Here is a 23,838-nt window from a genome sequence, read left to right on the forward strand (position 1 = left end):
TTTAAACACAAAAGTGATCTATCTGCTTGGAATTTATATAGGCCCTGATTCAGAGCCGGATGCTCTGACCAGAGCGCTCGCTCTGAATCAGGGCCCACCTCCATTAATATGGAGCATCCTCCTGGACGCTCGTATAGCTGTGGGTCACCACCCACAGCATATACGAGCATGCAGGATGATGGTCACGATGGTCTTGACCATCGCGACCATCGCCACTGCGAGCAACAGCCTGCGGTTGAGGTTTTCAACCACAAGGCCAGGAGTGATTTTGGCTTAATCAGAGCCAAAATCACTCCCACTGACATCACTAGTGATGTCAGTGGGGCCAGCTTCAGACGGTATGCGTTCCCTTGGGAACGCCTCCGTCTGGCAGGCACGCCCCCGGCATGCCCACCAAAGGGGGCGTGCTGTCAGTCAACATCGACAGCACGCCCCCTTTGATGAGACACTCCGAGCGAAGGAAAGTCCTTCGCTCGGCGCGTCTCGCGCATGCGCACGACGGAGCTCCCTCCGTCGTGCACATGCGCAATGCAGACCATCGACCCACTTGCGAGCGGACAGCCACTCGCGAGTGGGTCTGAATGAGGGCCATAGTTTGAAATGAGGTGGTTTGGATGAGAGGATTTTTCCATCCAAGGTTTTCCCTTATTGCACTTCTAAAATTTCCGTGATATTCTGTGAAAATGGCACCAACCCTACATTATGTTGACCCTGTGGCACATGTGAGCACACCCAACAATCAGTTTGATTTAAAACTTTGCCTACCATGCTATGATAATCCTCTAAAGGATACCCACCACAGTATGGGGTTATATTTAGGTTGGCACCTTTGGATACAGTCCTCATCAACTAGTGACCCACAAAACTCACAAATACAGGATTCTTCAGACGATAAACCTCCACACCGTTCCCGAGAATCCGAAATAACAGCTCATTTAACAATTACAGTACTAAGATTGGTCAAACACTCCCCTGATTGGCATTAGCACTCCTCCTGACTCCACTCCATCAGCGCTGCCATCTGCTCCCATCTCCTCTATCGGTCCCCCGACACAGAAACCGGACATTCCCGAACCAACCAGGATGGTGAACACTCTAGAAGAGAATATGAAAATGAACACAGCAGGCCAGTCCATTGTCACAACAAAGACCTGCAAATTTCTTTTAGTTCAGGTATCTCACTACGACCTTTTCAATCCTCCCGGAACAAGCTTGCGATTTACAGGTCCACGTTATCAGCCTTGTCTCCGCCTTGTTTCTCCACCGGTTGGCTGACCTTTTTGCAGTGAGTGGAATGGACCCAGGTATCTCTCTCAGCCACCTTCAAAGATGTAGTACTTGTCAGCAGCACCTGGTACGGTTCTTCCCACCGATCAGTCAAACAACCTGAACGCAACAAATTTCTGATCATAACATATTCTCCTGGTGCAACATCATGACTGTTAGTTTCAGGCATATCATGGGACAACAATTTCAGTTTCTGCTGTTGCTGTTTTAACTGTTTACTCATTGATATAAGATACTTTACAGTTACCTCGTTGTTACCCTTCAAGTCGTCATGTGGACTTATAATCAAATGAGGTTGCCTACCAAACAGTGTTTCAAAGGGGGACAGATTTAGAGGGGGTCTAGGAGTGGTCCTTTTGCTATGCAGGACCAATGGTAATGCTTCTGGCCATCCTAGTCCAGTCTCTGCCATGATTTTACTTAGGTTATTTTTAATAGTCCCGTTCATCCTCTCTACCTTGGTGCTGGCTTGCGGTCGGTAGGGGGTGTGAAGTCGACTATTAATACCCATCAGTTTACACATATTCTGAAAGACATCACCTGTGAAATGGGTACCCCTGTCACTCTCGATAATTTTAGGGATACCGTATCTGCATACAAATTCCTGTACTATTTTCTTGGCAGTAAATGCAGCAGTATTAGTGGCTGCCGGGTAGGCCTCGACCCAGTTGGAAAATACGTCAGTACACACTAATACATACTTCAGATTCCTGCAGGGTGGTAATTGGATGAAATCAATTTGTATTACCTGGAAAGGCCTATCAGTCAGTGGAATGTGGGATGGTTCGGTAGGGATCACTTTCCCTATGTTCTTCCTCAAGCAGGTCAGACAGGACATTGCTCTCTTTTCTGCCTGTGAAGAAAAACCCGGTGCGCACCAGTATGCTCTCACCATTTTGCACATACCTTGCTTTCCCAGATGAGTCAGACCGTGTGCTGCCTCAGCCAGGCTAGGGTAATATGCTTTGGGGGCTACTGGCTTACCTTGTCCGTCCCTCCAGAGCCCGGAGGACTCTTGCCCACATCCCTTGGACTTCCAGATGGACTTTTCCTGGATTGAACACAAATTTTGCATCTCAATTAGTTTCAGCATATCAATTGTTTGGAAAGACATAATTTGTTCTGTTGGTAAAACCCTGCTGCCCACTTTGCAGCTTCATCAGCTCTGTTGTTGCCTAGTGACATCGGGTCACTCTCACATGTATGGGCTTTGCACTTAATTACTGCCACCGTTTTGGGCAGTTGGATTGCTTTTAAAAGATGTTTTATGTGTCTGGAATGTGCAACTGGTGTGCCTGCTGCTGTCATAAAATTTCTCAGAAGCCATAGAGCTCCAAAATCGTGCACGACTCCGAACGCGTACCTAGAGTCAGTGTAAATGTTAGCAGATTTGCCTGCTGCCAATTCACATGCTCTTCTTAGTGCTACTAACTCTGCAACCTGGGCTGAGTGAGGAGGACCAAGAGGTTCAGCTTCTATGATGTCTGTGTCATTTACAACAGCATAACCTGTACCTAACTCACCTGTGTCTGTTTGTCTATGACAACTCCCATCCGTGTAAAATGTCACATTCATATTCTCTAAAGGTGTGTCACGTATGTCAGGTCTAGCAGTAAAGGTCTGATTCAGATATTCCATACAATCTTGTGTATCATTATGTCCGCTGAACTCACTTCCCGCCAGCAACCCGTCTCCTTCCACCCTTTGTACATCATGTTGTACATATGGTAAATACGTTGCAGGATTCAGCGTACTCCATCTTTTAACAGTGATGTTTGCAGGTGCAATTAGAGCTAGTTCCCATTTGGTAAACCTAACTGAAGAGACATGTCTGGTTTGGGCAGAGTTCAGCAGAGCAGATACAGCATGGGGAGTGTAGACAATCATATCATGGCCCAATACTACGTTCTCACTTTTACTCACCAATAGAGCTGTCGCTGCTACACTTCTTAAACACGTTGGGAGTGATCTTGCTACAGTGTCCAATTGTGCACTGTAGTATGCTACGGGCCTACTGGCATCACCATGTTTTTGTGTGAGGACATCTGCAGCACAACCATCGGCTTCCGTACAATACAAATCAAAGGTTTTTCATAATCAGGTATTCCCAATGCAGGTGCTTTTGTCAGACTATCCTTAAGATTAAGGAAAGCCTGCTCTGATTCCTCTGTGTGTATGACATGGTCGGGCTTTGAGGAAGAGACTAAGGACCTCATTCAGAGCTGATCACACAGAGCGTGCGGTCGGTCTGAATGAGGGGAGGACCTCTTGAATTTTCAAGACGTCCTCCTTTGTGGTGGTAAGGCTTGCGACCGCCTAAAGGTGATGGTCGCGATGGTCAAGTCCATCGCGACCATCGTGGCTTACGACGAGACCCTAGGGTAGGGTCTCCCTTGTCGTAAGCCCCGGAGAACTTCTGGCTATGTCTGAGCCGGAAGCTCTCCACTGACATCACTAGTGATGTCAGTGGGCTGCCCCCAAACGGTAGGCGTTCCCATGGGAACGCCCCGTTTGGGCTGCCACCCCCCCGGCCCGCCTTCCAAACGGGGCGAGCTGTCAATCAACATCAACAGCTTGCCCCCTTTGGATCGAGACCCGCTATGACTGGCGCTGTTGGTCGTAGCGGGTCTCATGCATGCGCACGACGGTGCCGGCGCAGTCGTGCGCATTCTCTGTGGGGGGACCATCGACCCGGTCCGAGCGCATCGGCGCTAACGACCGGGTCTGAATGATCCCCTAAGTCCTGTAAAGGCAATGCCAGAATAGAAAAACCTGGGATCCACATTCTACAGTATCCACACATTCCCAAGAAGGTACGAATTTGCTGTTGGTTCTGCGGCAGTGTCATGTTCTGTATGGCCTGGATTCTGTGATTTGTGAGATGTCATAACCCCAGAGTTAGGCAGTGTCCCAAATACTTTACTCTGGATTGGCACGGATGTAGTTTGTTCTTAGCAACCTTATGTCCTGTGTGCGAGAGGTGAAGCAACAAAAGTTTAGTATCATTTAAACATGACATAAATGAATCAGAACATTTCAATAAATTGTCCACATATTGGATTAGAACAGACCCACTGGCAGGTTTAAAAGATTGTAAACAGTCGTGCAAGGCCTGGGAGAAGATACTGGCGCTGTCTATGAAACCCTGGGGCAATTGTGTGTATTGTACACCCCTATATGTGAAAGTGAAAAGGTACTGACAGTCAGGATGAAGAGGTACAGAGAAGAAAGCAGATCAGAGATCAATGACAGTGAAATGGGTTGCTTTTGGTGGGATCTGCATAAGAATGACAGCTGGATTTGGCACCATGGGAAATTGGCTTTCTACCACCTTATTAACAGTTCTAAGGTCTTGTACCAGCATGTAACCCCTCCCACCACTCTTTTTCACCGGGAAGATGGGACTGTTGGCAACACTAGCTGTACAAACTAAAATTCCCTGTTGTAATAATCGTTCATTTATTGGATAAACTCCTAATTCTACCTCCTGTTTTTGTGGGTACTGAGGAATTTTTGGAGCCTGTCTACTGCTTTTTAAGTTTACCATTACGGGGCTTACGTTTGCCATTAATCCAGTGTACTGTCCGTCCTTGGTCCAAAGTGAATCTGGAATTTGGGATAACATTTGATCTACCTGAGATGGATTTCCATTTACACTGGTAGAGTGATACATTATCCTTTGGGGATTGTCAACATATCCCTCACCTCGTGCGCAACTCTCTCTGGGATATCTAGAAATACACCATCAGGGGTGCAATATATGACACATCCCATCTTACATAACAAATCTCTTCCCAGTAGGTTAGTAGGAGCCGCAGCAGCCAGAAGGAAAGAATGCCTGGAAGGCAACGGCCCGATAGTAACCTCTATGGATTTTGTTAAAGGATAATGTTGCACTTTACCCATTACGCCCATTGCTGGTACTGTCTCATTGGTTACCTGTAAATTAACGGGAGATTTTATCACTGACCTGGTCACCCCTGTGTCTACAAGAAAAGGATATTTAGTACCAGCTACATCAACCATCATGACTGGCTCTTCCCTAGTACCTCCCGTTAACCTGACTATCTGTAGACTACAGGTATGACCTGACCCCTAGCGTTGGCTCCCAGTCTCCAATAAAGCATTAACAGCCACATTTGGAGCTGGTGCCTGTTGGACAGTTGCTGGTCTCTGTGCATATCCCTTATGGGGATATCCAGGTTTTCCCTAATTTGGGGGTCCTACCCTTTTTGCCGTACAGTTTCTACTTACATGTCCTGGCTGGTTACAATTAAAACACATTCATGGATTGGATGAAGAAATGGGTTGTTGTGCGAGTTGTGCTGGAGGGAGAGGTGGTGTGTATGGGTAAAGGTATTGAGGGAAAAGATATGGTGGGGGATATGTAGTTTGTGGATAGTATGGGACTTGTTTTTGTGCAGGGTAAGTGGGATAGGGTTGTGTTTGCTGTGGTGTGGGACTAGTGAGGGCGTGTAACTGTTCAGGTGCAGGTGTGTGTGTGGGGCGCAGGTGTGTCTGCTGGCTGTGATGTTACCGTCATTCCTTCCAGAGCTTGAATACTGACAGCCATTAGTTTCTTGCTCTGTGTCTCTCCCTTCTTTGACTTGTTTTTGTCATGTTCTATGGCAGATTCTATGAGGGTATCTATTGTGACTCCCCTCCAGCCAGGCTGTGAGGTCTGAACCTGCGTTTTTAGGTTCTCTTTAAGGCCACCCATGAGTATGGTGACAATCATTCCCCTGTTGTGAATGCTATCTTTAATATCCTCTGTACTGGGTTATAGCCTGCAGAGCCCGGTCACAATAATCTTCTGCAAATTCACTCTCCTTTTGCTTTATGGTGACAATTTTGTTCCAGTTAACTACTACTGGAAAATATACACCCAGTTGAGTTATAATACGGGTAATATTACCTTGGTTTACTTGGTCTGTTAAGGGAACGTCACCATCCAATACACAATCCATGATAAATTTTGTCACGTTGATATTGCGTGGTAGACAGGCCCTTAACACCACTCGACAATCTTTATTGGTGGGCTCATGAGAACTACCCAAATTTCTCAAAAATCTTTGACATTTGGCTAATTCCTTTTTGGGATCGGGGAAATAATTTATAATGGAATTTAGTTCTGCTCTTGTCCAAGGACAATGCATTACTACATCCCTTATAGGTACAACTCCGTTCGCATCCGCATTCCCATTCGGAACAGTGATTGTCTGGATGTGATGCAGACTGGCCGCATTGCTACCTTTGACCTTATTACTTGGCTGGGAGTTTTGTCTGTTGCTGCAATGTATAGTATTAACAACTTCCTCCACGGGCGCAGAGGAGTTTAACACTTCCCGTGCTGCTACAGATGGAGATGGTGGCACCACGTGGTGTCGCATCTAGCATGTGCACTGCATGGGAAACGCCAAACATAACAATAGGCTCATCATCCACATCATAAACATTTTCTTTATGGTTACTTAAGAGAGGGTACAAGTTGCTTGTTACATTTTTATGAGTTTTTTCAATAACTGTATCTGCACCTCCATCCACATAAGGTGGCGGTGGTGCGTGTGAACTACTGGCAATACCTTCCGCAATGCTACCTTGCCGCATGTGCGCGCCATTTTGCGGCTCGCACACATTGCAATCCAGCGCCGCGGGTGTATTTACTGGCAATGCGCTCGCAACACTAGTTTGCGTCGCTTGCACATTTTTAAGCCCTTCATGCTGCCACAATTTTAAACATTCATAGTACTTTACCTTTTTCTCTCGAGAGCGCATCAGACTGATTTGATCCCGGACATTATCCAATACATCTTTATCAAAACTACCAATTCTGGGAAACGGTCTAACACTCTTCATCGTTATTTTAAATCATACGTCACAATACCTTATTGCATAAGTACCGTACTTAGTATACATAATACGACGGGCCGACCCAAGCGGCGCTTCCATTAGCAGCACATCATTGTCTAACATTTCTACTGTTTGCGTGGCTCCCATCTTGGGACAACTCCTACGTTTTTTAATAAAAATTTAAACTGGTGAAAGACAAATAAGATACTTTCACTTACCTGTGGACGCCTTTGAAAAAGGGTGTATCCACAAACCCTATGGAGGACTTCTAGATGCTTCCACTCACCTATGGAAGTAAAGGCCGCTACCACTCAGCAATCCCTTTTTGACTACCTTTCAACTGCTAGGGGGCAGCAAAGTACCCTTTGTGTTCCAGTTGATTTCGTCCACCCTCCCACCAGCTCACAATCACAAGTTAACCAAAATTATGCGGTTCAATTATAGTGTTCAAATAAGCCTAACAGATCACACACATTGATGACTGAACGCTATAATCACGCTGGGGGCTGAACCCTAACAAAAATAACAACCCATACACCTGCTTTGAGTAAAGTAAACGGTAAGCTGCTACCGAGTCACTAGGCCGACTCCTGTGCCTAGTACTTAAGGATCCTACGATACCCTTAACATTTAGGTCCCATGTTACGCCCTAAACAAATACTTGCTGATACACTTTTTTCCTGCGCAGAAAAATACACACTTGGCAGCACAACCGGAAATGCATATACACTATTGTGCGACTAGTCGCATACACAATGATGCGACTACCACACAACCGTATGACGTACCCTTAGCTGCGTATGCAAAAGTGCATCTCTATTGCACGCAAAACTGCAACTTAGCCGCGTGCGCAATACTGCGACACCCCTTTTAAACGCAAAATACTATCAACAAAGGAAAACAAACTTCTTACTCTCTTGTCCCTGGATTCTAGTCAGCGTCTCTTGGTCACACGATAACGGGTAGCGATCTCTCAGCATCGAATGGTTACAGGTAAGACTGCTTGTGGCCACTATCCACCCTTTGCTGAGATATAGATATCCGTGTATATATCGTGTGATTAGGTACGTGACTTCACTACGAGCCCCCAACTAAGGATACTGACGATATACCTTCCTACCTATACCTTCTAAACCTGCCTATAACCTCTAAGATTTACGCTATTTGCATACACAGTCATACAGTAAAATAAAGACTTTAGACCTTGAACATGTGTTTCCAAAGCACAAAGTATTATTCAACCAAAGGACAGATAATACACGCTGTGATCTAAGTACAATTTAGCGCAAAGAAATTATACAGACCCAAGATACAGTTATACATACGCAAGCGCTCTGGGACCAGATTCCGGCATCAGCAAGAGACCTCCGTCAATCAGCAATCAGCAGAATAACTAGAAACCCAGGGTCAGAGCACACATTTTTATACCCCCCCAGAAATAAGCTGAACAAAAGAGAGGTCTTGTTGCGATTCCATTGCTTCTCCTTCACGGTGCATTTGGTACAAGGCACTTAACAGGTTGATTCAAATGGCCACAGTCCAGCCTCTAACAGCTGGTTGCCTTCGTTTTCCCGCCTCATGCAAATCTAGACTGTTGGTTTTACAAAGTACATTTTGGTTCTTTATGTCTTTACGGTTTATAAGTTGCGAACGCATGTTCCGATCTTCACACCGATGATACTGAAAAGCTGTGGATAAAGTGCAGATCAGTATAATATCAAACACAGCTTATTTATCATGTATTAAACCTTAGATACCAAATAGTCCTTATTTCACAACATTTGTAATAAATAAATAAAACTTGGATCTTTTACTTTATAGCTATGGAACCTTTTGTGTAAGTGTGCATTATGTAAGTATTAGGGATATGAGAAAAGACACTGGTTTGCTATGTGATTGCACATGCATGCAGCTACTAAACAGTGTTTGCATGTAGGCTATTATGTATTCACTAATGTGCGACATATTAACAGCGCAACTGTGTGTATTAATGTGCGTATGAGGTATGGTAAAATATGCGATCACATGATGCCAATAGTAGCATTGCCATATGTACTTAAGTGTGAGTTTAGCTAAAATGGCGCTGGGCGGTCATTCGCAAAATGGTGTCTTGCAGATTCTTGTTTCTAGAATGGAGTCTAGCTGCCATTCGCAAGATGGCGTTGCGCACGCTAATTTTTACGCTGATTCCGTCTCAGCCACTAATCCAGCTTTGACAACGGACTGGGATCATGACTCCTGAAGCCAAAAGTTTGTGAATTACACCCATCAGTGCCCCTCTCCTGAGCTGGTTCCAAGGAGGAGGAGTTGCAAAATATCAATGGGGATGAGTTCCCTCCAGGTCCAATATGTAACCTCTGTAAAGAACCCCTCTGATCCAAATGTCTGTGGTTGACCAGGAACAGACATCCTGGAACTAAAAAAAGGTGGGCCCCTACATAGGTGAACCTGGGCCCTTCCTCACAAGAGTAATATGGAGGACCTGTTGCCTCTATGGAAGCCTGGACAGTGATACCCCTTGGTCAAACGCCCTCTGAATTGACCTGCTCTGTAGCATTGCACTGTACCTCTGGTGGGTAGAGGCTGGAACCTACTGAATAGATGTGTCCTCATACATCTAGATTCAATATGCCACACAGCGTGATATGCCTTGCGGAAAGTGAGATTCCAGGTCCTGTGCTACTCTGCTAATGCTGGGCATCTTTTCTTTGGCAAAAATGCATCTATAAAAATGTTTCTAAGTCACAATGCGATGTGACTATGACACAGACGGTGCTGATTAATTTGATATGCAACACTTGTAAATCTGTGTGCACCTGAGATTGTATATGAAGTACCATGGAACTCGGAGTGAAAAAAAGCTGCGGGCGCTACATTTTAGCACTTCGTATACAGATTCAGATACTCAGTAGTGCATAGATATACAAGTGTGGCATTATTATAACACAGTCTGCTGGTGCATCCTAGTTGCATTGCGACTTAGTTGTATTTTTGGCTAAAAAGACGCCTGGCACTAGTAGAGTTTCATGGGACCTGGCACACCGAGAGGGGCTTTTTAGTGAGAAAACATGTGTAAGGACACATCTGTACCACAGAAACGAAAGGGACGAAATTTAGGAGTTCTAGGATGGGATAGAAGGACTGGGAGATACTGACTATTAACACCAGTCATCTGAGCAATGATGCGCTTCAGTTCTGGCCCAAATAAGTATTACATACCACACAAAAGGACCTGCCTCCAAAGTCTTCTTAGATTTATTATCTACCTACCAAGAGCACTACCAGAGCGGCTGAGATAAATAAGGCTGATGTACCTGTAAGAGAGAAGTGATGCCCAAGGACGCATGACTTACATAAATGGAAGTCTGCTTTAGAGATGTGCGGTTTGGTTTTCCTGAAAAACGAACACAATTAAATTTAGGAGTTGAACTGAGTCCTGGGGGTAAATTTACTAAAGTTTGATTTGTGATTCATTTTTATGAATCTCTTAACCACTTGCCTGGCACGGTTGAATCAGATATGACCACACCAGGCTGGGTTTCCCCTGACATGGTTGTATCTGATACGACCAGTCAAAAGTGCCCACTAGGCAGCTGTGGGAAACTAATCTTCCTGCAGCCGCCTATATCAGAGGGACCTGCTGGTCCCTCTGCACCCGTGGCTGCCCCTCCTGTGTGGCCAGATCACTGCTGGCCACAGTGATCGGGCACCCTGCGGCACCCCCATCCAGCATGGCTGCAGGCTCCATGGTATCCCGATCACTGTGGCCAGCAGTGATCGGGCAGCCTCTGTGGCACTCCTTCCCTAACTGCTGTTCACCTCAGGCTGCCTGCCGGCATAGCAGTATTCACTCCCGATGTGGGTCCCAGCTTCTGTTCCACCACCTCCACCCGGGGCGGCGGCTGCATCCCCGGGCCGGCCCCCCATCCAACCCCTCCTCCCGGCATGGTGAAATAGCTACATTGTGCCTGCCCTGCAGCCCAAGCCACCTCCTCCAGACGGCTGCTAGTGTTTGCCCGGACCACCTCCTCACAGCGCGGCTCCTCCCGGCGCGGCTTCTCCTCCCGGGCCACCTGCTCCCAGCGCGGCTTCTCCTCCCAGGCCACCATCTCCCAGCATGCCTTCTCCTCCCGGGCCACCTCCTTCCTGCCACCGCTTCCCTGCTTGGCTTCTCTCTTCTTGTGTGTGAGTACTTCAGCCGGCGGCATCCATAACCCCTCCATCCTATTGACGCTCCGCCTCTGTCCCGATCTCTGCTGGTCACAGTGATCGGGCAGTAAAGTTTGCAATATTATACATATATATATATATTCCCCAGCGCTATCTCTGCTCCAGACTAGCCACTGCAGCCAGGCATCTTCCGGATGATGTGACCTACAGTACATGAATATTGAATACCGACTGAAGACGCCATTGTCCCAGGGAGAATACATCTTTCTCACCTTTTGTCTTACATAATCTTTGAGGGACCTTACAACAACGGTCTCATTGGAGAAAATCGAAAGCTGCCACCGTGAATACGGGAGTGTTGAGTGAAATAAATCTATAAGGATTAATTATTGGACATACAGCATTAACTACTGGTGTAGTGCTTTTATTAGTACATTTGCTTGATATATATATATATATATATATATACACATACACACATGTGTGTGCATATATATATATACACAAATGTATACATATACATATATATATATATATATATATATATATATATTAGGGGGGAGCGGGTTCGGTTTTACTCGGATTTACTCGGATCTTTAAACGGCATTTTATTGGCTATCGCCTATCATGTGTTTTGGATAGCCAATATAATAAATCCGAATTTGCGGTAAAGTGGCGATAAGAACCGAGTAAATCCAAGTAAAACCGAGCCTGCACATCCCTAATATTATATATATATATATATATAGCCACATAAGTCTGCTAACTATTTGAACCAGTCACGGGTCCAGATATGTACAATGGATAATAAAGGGGCACTCACCAGAGCAAGTATCAGCAACAAATTGTTTTAATGCTTACTTATCCATTCATATGTCATGTCGACGTTTCGGTCAAAAGCTGACCTTTATCAAGACAAGCATCCAAATGTCAAAACATCACAGCTTCAGTATGACTGTCTAGAGAATAGTATCAACTTAAAAAAAAAAACTAAACACTGTAAATAGTGACTATTCTAATCATCAGGTTTATAGATGGCTATCTGGTAACCCCTGTGGCCCGCTAAGACATCAAAGATTGACAAGATGTAGGGCGGCTTTTACAGTAGATACAACCTCTTTGCAATCTGCCTCTGATAGCGAAGCCTCCTCTTCTCTTCCACCAAAAGGTTTTTTAGTACAACTTCAAAACACCCCAGGGGACATCGTAGCAAGAGATGGAGGCCACACCCAAGGAGAGGTGGCTATAAGGAGAAGAGGCAGAAGGAAGCGAATGTAGATCTGGTGTTTAATTTATTGAGTTACCAGCTTTCCTCAGCTGAAGTATCACTCCTATCTTTGGGTCTTTCCTTTGTACCTTACCAGAAACATAATAAGTTAAATTTTATAGTGGATCAATATAAATTTGGCCGCAAATTAAGATTACGTGAATTCTTTGCTGATAAGGATTCAAATAGGGGCTATTTGGAGACATTACCTTTTCCCAGGCCAGGGTCTTTTGATCCCCAGTCTAATAACGCCAGCATTCGTACCTTTTTATGTCTAATGAACCGTTATATAGAAAAGGCGAAACCAAGGTATCAGTTTGACAATTTGACCAGTGAACAGTGACATGCATTACAGTCCCTGAAAAATAATTCCTCTATCACGATTCTCCCTGCTGATAAAGGCGGGGCGATTGTGATTCAGGACTAGGAGTCCTATGACTGTGAGGTCACGAATGTTGAGACTGTGGAGACTCAGATACAAGATATGAGTGAACGCTTCAAAAATAGGGGCTACTCCAGCAGCACCATTGAGGGCTGCTTGACCAGAGCAAGGAAAAGACTTCCTGATAATAAAAAAAGCACAGTAAAAAATAACCGTATGACGTTTGTAAGCCAATATGATTATATGTCCTCTGATGTCAGAAGATCTGTGAAAAGGAATTGGCACATGGTGGCATCGGACCCGATCTTCAAGGGTAAACTTGATGATCCACCTATGATGGCGTACTGAGGCGGACAGAACCTGAAGGAATTGTTGATGCGACCAACTAATCGACCAACCACTAATGCTACATCGTGGTTGAATACTGCCAAACCAGGGTGTTTCAGGTGTGCGACCTGTGTGACCTGCAGATCGCTATTGATGGGTCCTACATTCCCACATCCACATAGTGGGAAGCCACTTAGGATCAAGTTTAAGCTTCACTGCCTAATGGATCACGTCATCTACTTGCTTACTTGTCCATGCGGCCTGGCCTATGTGGGCCTAACCACCCGAGTATTTCGGGAGAGAATGGCGAATCATCGCAGCTTGATTAGACAAGCAATCACCTCGGGAAAATCAGATAAGCCGGTCACTGTACATTTTTTACAAGCAGGACATCAGGTGGCGGCTTTTAAATGCCTTATGATTGATTGGGTCCCCAAACCATTAAAAAGCGGAGACCGTAAATTGAGCCTCCGCAAACTGGAGGCGAAGTGGATCTTTACTCTGGAAACTGTTGCCCCTAGTGGCCTGAATGAGTACAATCCCCTGAATGTTTTTTTTTTAAATAAAGGTATTGCCCATAACAGATAAGTCACAGAGTATATTACATAGTCACTAACATGTACACCTTTGCTATCTCTTTCATACTCTCACTGTCTCTTAAGCTACGTACACACTAGACAACATTATAAATTGTTTTTCCGATAACGACACATAGTTATGACAAATTTGTTTTATTGTCCAGTGTGTACGCACTAGATCGCTAGTGATGCATGCTCCCGCGGGTCACTAACGACATCCCCAGTCATCTGTATTTGCAGCTGAATCTGGGGATGTCGTTAGCCGTGCCACACAGCCGAATGCAGCATGGCCTCACTCCCACCCCCGCTGTCGTTCGTTGTTCCTGGCATCGACAAGTGTGTATGCACTTACCGATGCCGGCACACCCACCGGGTCCATCACTGATGAGGTCACTGGGTACACACATTGTTTAGTGTGTACCCAGCTTTAGACATTATCAATTCTCAGTACAGTATGTGCCTGAATATGCAGTTCCTGTTGTCCAAGCCTTATTAATACTGCCAGAATACAACTTTTTGTTTTTCACTCCCGACTGTACCAAAAATCTTATCCACTATCTCATCACCTCCTGCCATGACTGATGTAACCGCCTCCTCTCTGGAAAGTCTCAACCAGCTATGCCTGCTTTAATCCTTCTTAAATGCTGCAGGAACACTGATCTCATAAGTTCTCACTGCTCCACATGATCGCCCCGCTCTTCCATTTAGAGTGTAAGCGCTTTCATGAGCGAGGTTTTTCTTACCCTTTGCATTTATTTTGTCTATCTTATATGTTTATGTTTTATGTATGTTCTGGTTCCTCCATGGTCGTGTATTGTGGAGCACTTTGGTGCTTTACAAATCTATGGTAATAATATAATAATACACAGCCACATGTAAGATCCTTATGGCATAAGTTAGTTTATAGAACAGAATTGCTCTACATGGAATTGTCCTGATGACTGCTAGCTTGTCTGGCACCTCTCTATACACTGAACAAGATTTTATAAGCTCTTGTAATATATACAGATGGAGGCATCACTCACCTCCATGCACTGCATTTTCATCCAGTTTATTCATCATAATTTTACTAAGTGCTGTATTCCCAGAGAGAGTAAAGGCATAAGCCATCATAGCCTGGCTGTATACACTGCTAACTTTAACTGCAGTCTTCCTAATGCAGGACACAGCAGCCATAATCATAGGATCCTGAAACATAAGTTTACAGTGTTACCTGAAAAGAACCTGTTGGTCCAAATTCATTTGATCTAATCCTATGTGTGCAATTGGTTGTCGGCTCTATGATGAGTCAATTTTAAAATTATAATACAGCATACAAAGACTGTGTATTAAATATATAAATGTTAATCTTCTCATGGTTTATAAGAATCTTCTGCTTACCTGGATTCGAGAGGGAGAGCATCCCCAACCCTTTCGCAGAGAAATATAAGGCTCCCCACCCACAAAAAGACCTCAAGAAACAAATGATTTAATTTTTGGAAGAAAGTGGAATACAAAAGAATGGGAAAATTAATAGGAAGGTTTCAAAAGTAGGATGGGATTGTGATACTGAAGTGTTTAACAATTGTCAAATAACATGTTCTGCATACAGTTCATAATTAATGATGATAAATCAAATATAAAAAATGATAAACATTTGTTATCAGAGTTATTTTTAAGTTCAAACATCTCTAAACAATTTTCTCTAACAATCCTATACTCAATCTCACTTACAGTAAGAGTTTAAATTCAGCAAATTTCAACCTTTGGGAGTCTTGCACCGTACTGTTACTAACTTAGCAAAGTGTCTGTGTTGTAGTCAGCTCTATTAGTTGCAATGTCCTGGAGCACATTTAAAGTATGTGCCAGTTAATGTGGTAAATTGGCTGGTAAGTAGAGTTCTCAGGCTTTCAGAGACTTTACCCACATGTTGACACAAGCTTCCAGGTCATAGCATTGTTGGAAACCAAATGCACAGCCATTCAATCTTTCTCTGCTCGAATATCCACTGCCTAGTACTTCAAAATGGAACATCACCTAGCAGTCAGTGCTGGGTGATTGCCATGTGTTCCTGCAACTGTGCACAGACCACATTATTTGAAAGATGATTCTGGCTTTTGACTTCTGGCTCATTGTTGACTGTCTATGTGCACTTCCACTGATGTTTACTTGTTATTCAACTACACTTTGCCTCATGCCTGTCTGCCATTGTTTGCCTTGCTACGTACTGGAACTTAGACTTGTTACTGGGTTACCCTTTAGTGTCATCTGTGTCTAACATTGTTTACCATGTTGCGCACCAATCTAGGAATGCCTGACAACAAACTGCTTAACTCCTTATACTTCTAGACAGGTAAGCAGAACTTTTCTCTGCATATATTATGGTGGTTGCTTATCTCCTGTTATACTTAAGTGTTTCTCTGGATTTCAGCTAAATAAATAAAAGTAGTTTTTTACCGCTGAATGTTTTTAGCATGGGCTCCTGTAATTTGGGAATTCCTAGTTTATACTACAGATAAAGTACTTGTATGGCAGATAAGTGTTTTAATCAGTGCAGTTAAAAGGAGAAGAAGCTAGCTTTCACCAAGCCACGACTCCAGATAAGTATTTTAATAATGTGGTTGACACTGCAGTGTGTATGGTGTCAGCATGTATCTGTCCTTTCAATGGTGTAATGTGTCCCTGGAAAGTCTGTAGCTCCTCGTAATGCTGCTTTGGGATCTTTTGGTCCTTGATGAACAAAAGACCTGATGTCATCTGGTAGGAATCCCTCTCTCTACCTTTAGCAAGGTAGTTGTAATTGTCTTCCTATTGACTTTGGCCCTGATTCAGAGCCGGACGCTCTGACCAGAGCGCTCGCTCTGAATCAGGGCCCACCTCCATTAAAATGGAGCGTCCTCCTGGACGCCCGTAAAGCTGTGGGTCACCACCCACAGCATATACGAGCGTGCAGGATGATGGTCGCGATGGTCTTGACCATCGCGACCATCGAAACTGCGAGCAACAGCCTGCGGTTGAGTTTTTCAACCGCAAGGCCAGGAGTGATTTTGGCTCTATCAGAGCCAAAATCACTCCCACTGACATCAATAGTGATGTCAGTGGGGCCGGCTTCAGACGGTAGGCGTTCCCTTGGGACCGCCTCCGTCTGGCAGGCACGCCCCCGGCACGCCCGCCAAAGGGGGCGTGCTGTCAGTCAACATCGACAGCACGCCCCCTCCGAGCGAAGGAAAGTCCTTCGCTCGTCGCGTCTCGCACATGCGCATGACGGAGCTCCCTCCGTCGTGCGCATGCGCAGTGCAGCCCATCGACCCACTTGCGAGCGGACAGCCGCTCGCGAGTGGGTCTGAATGAGGGCCTTTATCCCTACTTCATTGTTTTCCTGAGTTGAACACAAGTGGAAATGTGGATGGATCCCACGGACTTCAGCGTACTGCACATGCACCAAAGTAAGACATCGCCATCTGCACATACACGCACAGAAAGTGTTCACTACTGTGTATGGATTTATCCGTTGATGTGACTGGCCAAATATGCTCTGTAAAGCGCTGCGGAATATGTGTGCTCTATATAAATAACTGGTAATAATAATCCGTCCATTGATGGAGTGCACTATCAGTTAAATGGGCTTTTCTGGGCAGTAAGCAAAAACTAGTTGCTTTGGGTTCTTACCTTAGTAGATACACCTGCCTCCAACAGCGCTATTGTTACATATGCAGATAGGGAAAGGTCATCCTCCACTCTTCCCTGTATAAAAACAAAGCATTAAAGAATGGACAATTTTTTTAATGATTAGTTAGTGGCAATTATTAGCATCAAGTATGACACAAAGATACATGTTTATTTATTTTTAAACATACAATGTATTTAGTATACCTTCATTTCAGTATTGATAATTTGCCCCACATTATGGAAGCAGCCGTTCTGCTTGCTGTTCTGTTTAAGCCAGGCCAATGAATGTTTCAGATGGTTGTCATCTATGAAGATGTACGGCCCAGCATTACTAAAGGACTTCACTACTAAAGCTGTCAGCCTGGAAATGTCAGGGAAAAGAGAAGGACCAGGACAACAGAGAAATAAAATGAATAGTGTATTATTCAAATTGTTAACCGTTAATAAGAGCTGGTAATATCATAATGAGGTACTGATGGATCTATTGCAATATTTACCATGGAGCAAAAGCAGAAGCAGAGCCTACAACAAAGTATAGGGACTGTAAAAGAAAGAATCACAACCCTATACAATCACTTTACAAAATGTCAAACTACTGTGTCTAATATACTGATTTTAAGGTGACTTTAACCTCCCTTTTATTACTCGTAGGTGCACATTATGGGCCAGATTCTGAAGTGAGAGAAAAGCAAAAAAATCCAATAACACTCCATGGTGACAAAACCATGCGGCAATGCAAGAGGTGCATATATATATATATATATATATATATATATATATATCACCACATAATTTGGATGAAAACTTCACAGAGTGGTAACTTTGGATCCCAGAAGACATACTAGGAGGTTGAGGTCCCGGTCAGGCCTCCCGTCGGTGTACGCTGTGCAGAACTTTGACCTGGGAGCCTGTTCTGGGCCTTCCGTTGGTTGGATTTGAATGAAAACTTCACAGTGGAGTGCCAGTTGGTCTGCGATGCCTAATGAAGTGGTCGGGGTCCTGGTCAGACCTTACGATGGAGTGCACCGGGCAGAACTTTGACCCAGGAAGCCTCTTCTGTGCCTTCCACTGGATGGATTTGGACGACATCACATAATAAAACTTAATAGCTTGAAGATGTAAACCCGGGCATGGTGAATACTGGCTGCTTTTGCATGTAAGCCACAAATGGTGGACAGCTTTAATTTTACACTGCAATTTTGATTTGAGTTTGGACACACCCCTCCCAAATCTCTTTGCACATATTACATCTACCCCACTTGCAGTGCAGCAGGGTTTTACAAAGGTGCAAAGTTACTTGCTCTTATTTGCTTTGCTCCCACCTCAGAATCAGCGCCTCAATTTTTTCATGACAGTACATTTTTCGCACATTGACAACCCCGTTTTTCCTGTGACTGAATGGTGGGGTCATATCAGTAGCAGTGTGAATGGTTCTGCATTTCAGGGCACAAGTTCGTGGGGGTGCCATGGTTGCATAAAAATACTTAAAGATGTGCTCAGCATCCTCAAGATGAGCCTGCAGCCCAGCTCAAAGCTTCCTGGCACCTGGCAATGAAGAGAAACCAACAGGAGATGATAGCAAACGGAAGGCAGAGAACAAGGAATCAACAGAAAAATTAGTAGAGGAGAGCTATTGTGACTGAGATGGGGTAGGGGGGAGAGAGATAGGTCCAGGAGAAGATGCAGAAAGGGGAGAGGGTCCGAAGAATGAAATTAAGAAAATATGAGAAAACCGTACACAATTCATACATATTACAGTAAGTGCCAAACAATGTTATTAGCAAGGCAGGGCCTGATTCAGAAGAGGATACAACTAATACATATGAGATAGATGAAGGTGTTTGGTATGGGATGCCAGTTCTCGTGATCCTGGCGGTCAGAATCCTGAAGCCGGTATCCCGGCATGTTTAGGATACCGTCACCTGTTGGTTGGTATCCTAACCCTCCCCTTCTCCCTACCCCTAACCCTCCCTCCTCGGTGCCTAAAACTAACCTCCCCTAGTGCCTAAACCTAACCTCCTCCTCCCCGCACCCTAAACCTAACCCTACCCCCTTAGTGCCAGACCCTAACCCTCCCCCTAGTGCCTAACCTAAAACCTAACCCTAACTCTCCCTCTAACCACAATACTTCAGAATCCCGGCGGTCAGAATGCTGGCACCGATATTCTGACAAGTGTCAGGATTCTGGCATCGGCATAAATGCTGTTATCCCTATGGTCAGGGTTATTATGACAAAATCAGTATGTAATACCACCGGCCGCATGGCCGTCAGTTTGAATCCCGGCAGCGTCAGGCCGACAGAGGAACAGATCCTGGCAGCGGTAGCCCGACAGTGCTGGAAATCCCGATCGTCCCCAGGTAAGTACTAACTAACCTAACCTACGCCCCTAACCCTCCCTTAGGGGTGCCTAACCCTAACCTCCCCGCCCAAGTGCCTAACCCTAATCCCCCCTCCAAGTGCCTAAACCTAACCCCCCCCTTCCCCACTGCCTAAACCTAAGTCCCCCGGGGGGGTGCCTAACCCTAACATCCTCCCGTGGGTGCCTAACCCTAACCCTCCCTCCCCCTAGCCTAACCCTAACCTCACGGGGGAGTGCCTAACCCTAAGTCCTCCCCAGGAGCCCTAAAGCTAACCCTCCCCCCCGCGGCTGTCTGCTCGCGGCGCCCGGCGTCCCTACGATCGGGATGCCGGGCACTGGTCTCCCGTAGTCGGTAAAATGAGCAGCATCTACATCTAAATGCCGGTCATTTCACCCTCGCCAGCATATGACAGTCGGGAAGCCGGCTGTCGGTATAATGTCAGCCGGCTTCCCGATTACATCCCATTATGACCGCACCCAGATGAAGGAGGCACAGACGTGAGACATAATATAGGGAGGGAGCAGTCAAAAAAAGGAACATTTCTTTCTGTCACTTGACAAAATCCTTGTTACTTATCCTACAGTCCCATATTTGTTTTGAGCTGTTTTGAGGAACCTTTATATGCAATATACATTAAACACATAGCACAGTATTCCTTTGATGTATTGTAGTTTTATGAGAATACTTTTGGACATTTATCAGGTGAATTACTGCTTTGTTTTCTTACATAACATTATAGCTAAATTATTTACCACGTGTTTCCGCTCTGATCTCGTTTCCCGAATGCGCTGTATGATCCATCACCTAGCTTGTATTTCAGCTGTCTCTGATACCCTGATATATAGAACACACATGGATTAGTTCTTTGTCAATTGTACAATGCTACATAATCAGGCTTTTCTTTCTATTGCAGCCATAATGTGAATAATGATAACCCATGAAATGAATGTAAAAAAGAAAAGTCTGTAAAGACTGAATCCTGGGATTAAAACTGTATATATTGTTTCAACCAATGACTGGGGAGTGCTGGTTCCTACTATTGTTTGTACTAGGGGATAATCTCCCTTTTTTTTTTCCGTGCACCCCATCTGGAGATGGTGAGCAGCAACGACTATTTTTTAAATAAATTATATATATACAGTAACTATTCTGATAACTGAAATTTCTCTCCTGTTAAAACTTCACACACCAACATGTAAACTACATTACAAACTCAGACCCATCATTCGCTGGGTCGCTAGCTCTGTCCATCGGCCTCTCATTTCTGGCCACCCTCCCATCTCTCTCATCTCTTTCTTCCATTCTGTATATCTGTCACCTCTGTCCTCCCTCTCCGTCTGTCTCTCACATTTCTGCCCCCCATCCCAACTCTCTCATCCTGATCCCTAAAAATGTGGTTATGGGGTGGGGGTCACAGGGGAATAGTAGGGCCAGCTCCGGATACAGCAGGAGGGTGCAAACCTCCATTTGGCGTACACCTCAGTACATGTGTCATACAGGCGACTAGTTGTTGATACGATGGACTTGTGAATTTCTAATTTATGCAACTGACATGAGTTACACAGCTACAGTAGAAGGATACGTTCAGCACTGGAAATTCCAACGCTGGCCAGAATTCCGACGGCTGGGATACAGAATATAAGTAGCAGGGTGTGGGGAGGGTTAGGGGTCAGGGTTACGCACTAGGGGGAGAGATAGGGTTTAGCACTAAGGGGGAGGGTTAGGTTTAGGGTGCAGGGATGGTGAGGTTAGGTTCAGGCACTAGGGGGCAGGTTAGGGTTAGGCACCTAAGAGGGAAAGTTAGGGTTGGGGTAGGGAGAGGGCGAGGGTTAGGATGCCGACCAACAAGTGTCGGTATGCTAACCATGTCGGAATGCCGGCATCGGGTTTCTGACCGCTGGAATCCCGACTGCCGGCATCCCATACCCAACCCATTTTACCCATGCTAGCCTTGGTAGTATAGAGAAGTACTGTGCTGAACCACTGGAGCATTCGGATTGAATAGATCCATCTTTTTTAACTTTTAAGAAACTTTTTCTATGCATTAGATACTTTGTGGGTTTGATTCAAAAACAAGTGATCTTTCTAAAAATGATCATTAAGCTCCAGAGTAATACATCTTTTAAGAAAGAGGCAAAGTACAGTATGCTGGTAATCATAAATAACAACATATCTCTCACCAGTCTGAAGAAACTTGATGGCTCTGTTCTTAACCTCAGTAGTTAGCTGATGAGTCTTCTCCAAATATTCCAAAGTGAAGATATTTGGTGCAAAGCGCATCATATTCTGCTCCCCACACCCATATGGCCTGGCCAGGAGATTGTCCATGTTCTGCAAAACTGTGCCCATCACATCTCCTGTTGGAATCAGAGAGAATGTTCAATCAGTTTTATGCAAGGAAAACTTTTATTACAGTATGTATTGGAAATAATACAGTATTTAAAAAGACTGTCCACTCTGAATTCCAGGTAAGCTGTTCCTTCACACTATACAGTACATGCCCAATTCTAAAGGCCCACATCCTTTCACAGCTACTGTAATACAACCAGGGGTAAATTTACTAAAGTGAGAATTTTTAGAAGTGAGTTTTAAAAGTGATGTTGCCCATAGCAACCAATCAGATTCTACTTAAAATGTAACTACTGTAGCACCTTCTAGAAGATAATAGCTAGAATCTGATTGGTTGCTATGGGCAACGTCACTTTTAAAACTCACTTCTAAAAACTCTCACTTTAGTAAATTTACCCCCCAGTCTTTTCTAACTGCACTTATAGAAAGTGATGGAGGCAGCTACATTTTAATATACGCAATCATAAAGAATGTTCATTTTCAAGGCCCCCACTGACATCAATGATAATTTGAGCCCTAGAAATTAGCTATATTTGTATGAAATCTGAACCAAAAAGGATTTACTACTATCAGGGACACAGTTGGCATAGTGGTTAGCCTCACAGCACTGATGTCTCCACTGTGGTAGGGACTGATGTAAATGACCAAATATAGGCCCTCATTCAGAGCCGTTCGCTATTTGCGTTCGTTCGTTCAAAAACCAGGGGTGGCTATGCAAATGATCCGTTCGCACAATGCAGTCTGTTCACACCTCTAAGTCTGAACGAGCGAGCAACACATACGCTCTTTTATTTCTTAAAAACGCCCCCTGGCCGCTCGCACCATGCGTCATGTCCGCTATTTGTTAGATTAATCGAGTACATCGAACAGGATATGAACTGCTCGCTATTCTTGTGGTTGGTTTTTTCAACCGCTATTTTGCGAGCAGTTCTGAGTTAAAAAAAACCAAGTGACGTGGTCATTGACGCTGCTATATTAATTATGCACACCCATAAAACGCCCGTTTTGACCTTTAAGCACGCCTGCGATCGGATCTCCACTCCCCGTTTTCAAGCACCTTCCCCTGTTACCACCCACATACGCCTCATTCTGTCACTCAAAATAGCAGGCACTCGCTATATTGCGTACAAATGATTTTCGTCCGCACTGACTGGTTCGCGCATGCGTACTAAAAACCGTACGCATGCGCAGATGTGCGAACATCGCTCGGAACGAGCGTACTGCCGCTAGCGAGTGGCTCTGAATGAGGGCCATAATCTTTAAAGTGCAGCAGAATGGGTGTGCGCTCTAAAAATAACTGTATGTGGTACCCCCAAGTTTGTTCTCAAATAGGGATCCCCCAATATTTTTTTTATGTATGTACACATAGATATACTGCAGCCCCATTCCACATAATAGGCAGGTATAGTGAACTTTGACTGACCTTGCTCTCCCTGAACCCCACTGAGCATGTGCAGACAGGGAGGTAGAAAGTGCCCCTTGGTCAGCGACCCATTTTAGGAGGGAAAATCCTGCCCCATTGATTGGTAGCCTGGGTGTCCAGGCAGAGATCCCTGTAGGCGGCCTGTTGCTGAGTCCCCTCTGTCCACTCATAGATGCCGGACAGACAGGGAGGAGAG

General features: G+C 44.9%; 1 protein-coding gene across 1 annotated transcript in view; it reads right to left on the reverse strand.

Annotated features, from left to right (window-relative positions):
• LOC148518851 (alpha-2-macroglobulin-like) overlaps window positions 1-23,838 on the reverse strand; it is a 239,391-nt gene that overhangs the window by 72,502 nt on the left and 143,051 nt on the right. The window contains exons 23-27 of the mRNA XM_088476973.1: window positions 22,051-22,227; window positions 20,623-20,704; window positions 17,714-17,870; window positions 17,510-17,584; window positions 14,887-15,049 (exon numbers count right to left, since the gene is read on the reverse strand). Coding sequence (XP_088333099.1) covers window positions 14,887-15,049; window positions 17,510-17,584; window positions 17,714-17,870; window positions 20,623-20,704; window positions 22,051-22,227 — 654 coding nt within the window. The remainder of the gene's footprint in view (window positions 1-14,886; window positions 15,050-17,509; window positions 17,585-17,713; window positions 17,871-20,622; window positions 20,705-22,050; window positions 22,228-23,838) is intronic.

The sequence above is a fragment of the Taudactylus pleione genome, unplaced genomic scaffold (genome assembly GCF_031769625.1).
Source record: "Taudactylus pleione unplaced genomic scaffold, aTauple2 ptg000198l, whole genome shotgun sequence".
NCBI classification, from domain to species: Eukaryota; Metazoa; Chordata; class Amphibia; order Anura; family Myobatrachidae; genus Taudactylus; species Taudactylus pleione.